At 45.2% G+C, this 5,198-nt stretch overlaps 1 protein-coding gene across 1 annotated transcript; it reads right to left on the reverse strand.

Annotated features, from left to right (window-relative positions):
* Window positions 1–262: 262 nt before the first annotated feature.
* LOC120389349 (claw keratin-like) lies at window positions 263–2,056 on the reverse strand. Its single transcript, XM_039511863.1, has 2 exons — window positions 1,941–2,056; window positions 263–781 (listed from the first exon to the last, which is right to left on the reverse strand). The coding sequence occupies exon 2, from the start codon at window positions 758–760 to the stop codon at window positions 266–268; it is 495 nt and encodes a 164-aa protein (XP_039367797.1). The 5' UTR covers window positions 761–781; window positions 1,941–2,056; the 3' UTR covers window positions 263–265.
* Window positions 2,057–5,198: the final 3,142 nt, after the last annotated feature.

Genomic DNA, 5,198 nt, shown 5'->3' on the forward strand with positions numbered 1-5,198 from the left:
TGTAATTCAGAATGAGTCCACAAGAGAAAAAGAGAATCAACACATGGTTGGGAAAGCCTTGACAGAAAGAATCACAAAGCATAACATTAGAAATGCAGCATGGCTGTCAGCCCAAGGTGCTGAGCACACACAGCTCCCACTGAGTTCATCTGGAGCCCTGTTTGCCCAGCACTTCTGAAAGCCATGCCCAAAAGATCAGGGGTGAATCTGTATCTTGCTGTTCATTTCCTGGTTCTTCCTTCTTCCATGAATATTCCTGGCAGGTTTAACATGGCCCAAAGCTTCCACTGAGGTACCTATGGCAAGATACCCCGGAACCACATAATCCCCCATAACCATAAAGGCCCGGGTAACCACAGTATCCCCCATGGCCCAATAATCCCCTGTAACCGTAAAGACCTGGGTAACCGCAGTGTCCCCCATAGCCCAATAATCCCCCATAACCGTAAAGGCCCCCGTAACCACCTAATCTCCCTAAACCATACAATCCTCCGTAATGGCCTCCATAGCCATACAATCCTCCCAAACCGAATGAGCCTCCGAAACCGGCTCCGACCACAGGTGCTCCTACGGCTGCCACTTCGCTCTGCTGAGGGAAATTGCTGAGAATTGGTCCGGGGAGGGTCACAACAACCGGTGAGGGTCTGATCACCACTTCGGAGTCAGGGCACTGCCTAACGCACGGCTCGTTGGCGCTGCCAGTGACTGGACTGGGTCGGGCCACCCCGCATTCTGGATAGTACAGGCTGGAGAAAGTCATCTTTCTGGGGTGGAGGTAAACCTGCAACACACAACAGGGACTAGATTAAAGAGAAGGTAGAAGTGCTGGTGGAAGAAAGGCTTCAGAGCTCGGTTACAATTGTAGTGAGCTCTGCATAGGGACTAAGACAGAGAGGAGAAGCAGACTTAGTCTCTTTGTGTGTGGCCATTTATTTGTTCCTATTTCCCTTTCTACGCCTCTTGTCCACTCGCAGTAAATTTCCCTCCCAACTGGCCACTTTGATCCCCTCTCAATGACTTTGTCTGAAAAACACCGACTAGAATAAATGTAACTATTTGCATGATGGACACCTGTGATTCTGGGACCATTTTAGACATTTCTTAAAGAGAACATGTCTGGAATCATGGTAATCACTTCCTTTCGTTTGAGGATTTAACCTCTGCGTGCAAACCAGTTGAGTCTGCTACCACACTGTGACTCTTTGGTTTCCCAAACCTTGGGAGTCACCAAAACTTGCTGATGAATAAACAGAAACTTTACTTTTCTCCTAACAAATCACTAAAGACAAACTCCTCAGCTGGGGAAAAATGGTTTCAGGTCCACTGACTTCCATGGAGCGACGTGAAATTACACCATCTGAGGAGAAGCACCTTCAATGGGTATTTCTGCTCAGGAGAACATAGGAATTGCTCGACTGGAGCACATCACTTGTCAGCTTCATCCATTCTCGTGTTTCCAATAGTGAGGAGTAACAGCTGCTTCAGAATAAAATAGATGAGCACTGAACTGGCTCTTTCTGGACTAACCTGGAAAAGTTTCTTTCTAATCCACCTAAGTGAAAAGTTACTAAGGGACTTTCTATAGTTTAAAAGCCTCAATTCTTTTTCCAGTTAATAGGAAATATGTTTCCCAATTGCATATGTTGTTCTTAAAAGCTCTCCTTTAGCTTCAAATCATAAATCCAGCAGCGCCTACAACTGAATAATGACACACAATAGACAAAAATAAATAAATAAAATAAAAATAATTGTACAATTAATAAATAATAATACATATACATATAATATAGATATTATATATATATATATATATATAAATATAATTAATAAATAAATAAAAATCACAGGGAGTACACGCAAGATTCTACCGTAAATGAAAAAAAGGCCCTACTGTGAAATCTCTGGGGTTAGAAAGAGATCTTGAGTGGAATTGGACTTACCCAGTTCACCAAGGAAATGAAGTCTGAGGAAGTGTTTAGAAGAGTGCTGAGTCGAGAACACTTTTATACAGTTCCTAGGACTGCCTGGAGAATCTGCGATGCTGTTTGTGGAGGAGGTCCTAATTAGTTACCAAACAATCTTGATTGCCTTGCTAAATCCTTCTTTGCATGGAGCTGTTTTCCTCAGCGTTGGTGATTATTGGACTAATCTCAGCCTCAGAGGGCGTGACATGCACGTTGGACTCTTCATCTTTCTTTCATCTTAAAATTGTATGAGCCAACTGCATTTCTTGTGTCATTTTACTGACTTTATAGGTTCTGCAATGAGAATGACTGTCAAGGTGATTCTAAGCAGCATCAGTAGAACAAGTGGGTGTCATAAGGAATCCATTTGGGTCCTTTCAATGCATGCTGGCCATAGTTCAGGGGCATGAGGCAGTTCATTCTAAACATGCTAGGAAGCAGGGAACCATTTCTCTCCATTCTAACCACCTTCCTTCTGAGCATTTGAGATCCAATTCCCTTTTAAATCAATGGGAATCATCCATTGCCTCCAGTATGTTTCCTGTCAAGACTTTAAGACTGAACTTCACCCTTTGGCAGGAGGACAGTACAATGCCTATGAACAATGTTAGTCCCATCTTAAACTTTCAAACTTGGTCTTAGCAGGGACTTAAGTGGACTTTGTGATGGCCGTCTGCCCAGGGCTGAATCTTACCTATGGTGAGTAAAATGTGACCTAACATTGGACCTCCACTTGGGTCACCAGTGCTATTTCAAAGGGCTTCCTAGAGCAGATTTGCTCATGGGTCAAGGGGAGGGATGGCGGAGAGGGAAAGGAAGCAGTGCTCTTTTACAGAAAGATTTTGAGTTAAGTCTTGGAACCTCTACTCTACTAGAAACCATCTCTCCATCCATAAGCAGCCATGAAACTGAAGTCTTGTAAGACAATGCAGCTGACTGAACCCACTAGGAAACCCAGGAGAGATTAAAATGACACATTCTCGGTGAAGGAGGAGATGGCTGTGGGATGAGATTTGACATAAAGTCTGACCAGCCAAAGGGCATGTTGCAGAAAACATTCCTGCCTGAACCAGAATGTTGTTTCACATGTAAAAAATATCCCCACGAGTGGGTTCCATATCCAAGGAAGAGGGCAGAAGTGTTTTGCTTTGATTTTAAGGTCCTCAGCTTCTTTGAAGGTGAAGCAACTGAGCTGATTTACACCAAGGGAGCCCCTTCATTTTCCAATAAAAAAATCCCTCCAAAATTGAATGAGCCCCCAAAACCAGCTCTGACCACAGAGGCTCCTATGGTCCCACTTGGCTCTTCTGAGGGAAATTACAGAGAATTGGTCCTGCGAGGGTCACAGGAACCAGTGAGGGTCTGATCACCACTTCAGAGTCAGAGCAATGCCTAACTGTCAACTCCTTGAAGCTGCTAGCAACTGGACTGTGCCATTCTATTCCACACAGTTTTCAAGAAATACCAAATTCAAAACTACATTTGAATGAAAATGAAATAGCCCCAAATTACGTGGCCTTAAATCATGACCTGATTAAGGGAATGACACGAGAGAGCTTGGCCTCCATTTTGTATAAAGTGACTGTACGACTCAGTGCAGAGGCATCTAATCCCCACCACAATGTATTGACTACAACCCTTTGCATGTGTTAAACACCAACGAGTGTTCATGAGGGGCTTTGAAATCTTGAGTTCTAAGGACACTGAAGAACTTCCAGCCTTAACATCCTTACTCTGTCTGTTTGATAGGCCTAGAAAAAGAGGTACATTGAGGTGAAGGTCACATGGGGTCAGTTGCAGAAACAGAAATACGACCCAATACTTTTCACACATCCTGACACAGACTGAACTCTAGGTTGATCCCTGTTACACTGTGTTACAAGACAAGGTTAGTAACATGTATGGTTAAAAAAGGTTTGCATTCTTGAATCTCAGCGTCAACAATAAATAACTGGCTAATGTTTTGATCCACTTTAACTGTGGCTTTTTTATACTTGAGGATAATACTTCTCCAAAGGAATTACAAGTCTGTCAATTTTCCAAAGGTGCAGTAGCCTTGTAAATATTAAGTTGGGGCATATTTCTGACTGTGCCAATAGCTCCCTGTCTGACCTTCATCTGAATGTGCCTCGATTTACCTCTGTGGCAAACAGGTATAATTGTAACTTTCAGGGTGGATTGTCTGAGGCTTCCTCCGATCTAAGCATTTCAAAGCACTTCACAAACACTCATCAAGTGTTATGCAGCCCAAGAGATGAATTACTAAAGTAGTAATAACTTTTTACTGGGATTAGATCTTCCAACACTGAAGTTTAGATTCACTTTAAAAATGCGTGTCAAGGTCACAGATGTCATTCCAGTGGTCAGTTTGTAATTCCCAGCCTTTGAAATTGGGGCTCTTTGATTTTTGTTCCATGTACCTTTGCATTACCCTTTTATATATATATTGAAGTGTAAGGGTAGATACTGAACCAGTATAATAGGGATCAGTTTCATCAACTTCAAGTTGAAGGAATGCACTTTAGCTAGCCCGGGTTAGAGAAACCTTATTGGGAGTGCATCTCTCTGTTGGGAGTTCATCTCTCTATCCAGACTCGATACCTCAACCCCCTGGTACTCAGAGCCAGGGAGGATGCCTGAACCTCCAACCGGGAGAGGCTACCCCCTACCCCACCCCTTCCGCCAAGTGTCCTCCATTTCTGCCCGAGGCCCTGCGGGAGCCAATTCCCACCCGCCCCAAGCCAAGAGCCAGCCTCCACCACTGCGGCCACTGACCGAGTTCTGCGGCTAGCCCCCCAGACCCAAACGAGATCCAGGAGGGCGGCAGTGCGCGGCCTCAGCCTCCCAGCCACGGAGCGTGGGAGGGCAGATGGCGAGCAGCCCCAGCCCCATAACGCGGAAGGGCGGATGGCGAGCGGCCCCAGCCTCCCCAGTCCCGGAGTGCAGGAAGACAGATGGGAGCGGCCCCAGCCCCAGATCAGTAGGGGACTGGACTTGGAGCTGGGAGGACTGGAGCAGCAACTGCACTTAGGGAGTGGCAACACCTCCCCCTGCCTATGCAACCCACCACCCATACTCAAAGTCAACGTATAGGGAAACCAATGGGAAACATCAGGTACTGCATCTCCACCCATGAGCAGCCAAGAGAACTGGGTCTTGTGAGAGACTTCAGACAACGAAGAAAAGGAAGACGCACAAGAAAGACCTAGGGCATTCTGACAGTTAAGGAGCTGT

This window comes from Mauremys reevesii, linkage group 1 (genome assembly GCF_016161935.1).
Source record: "Mauremys reevesii isolate NIE-2019 linkage group 1, ASM1616193v1, whole genome shotgun sequence".
Classification (NCBI taxonomy): Eukaryota; Metazoa; Chordata; order Testudines; family Geoemydidae; genus Mauremys; species Mauremys reevesii.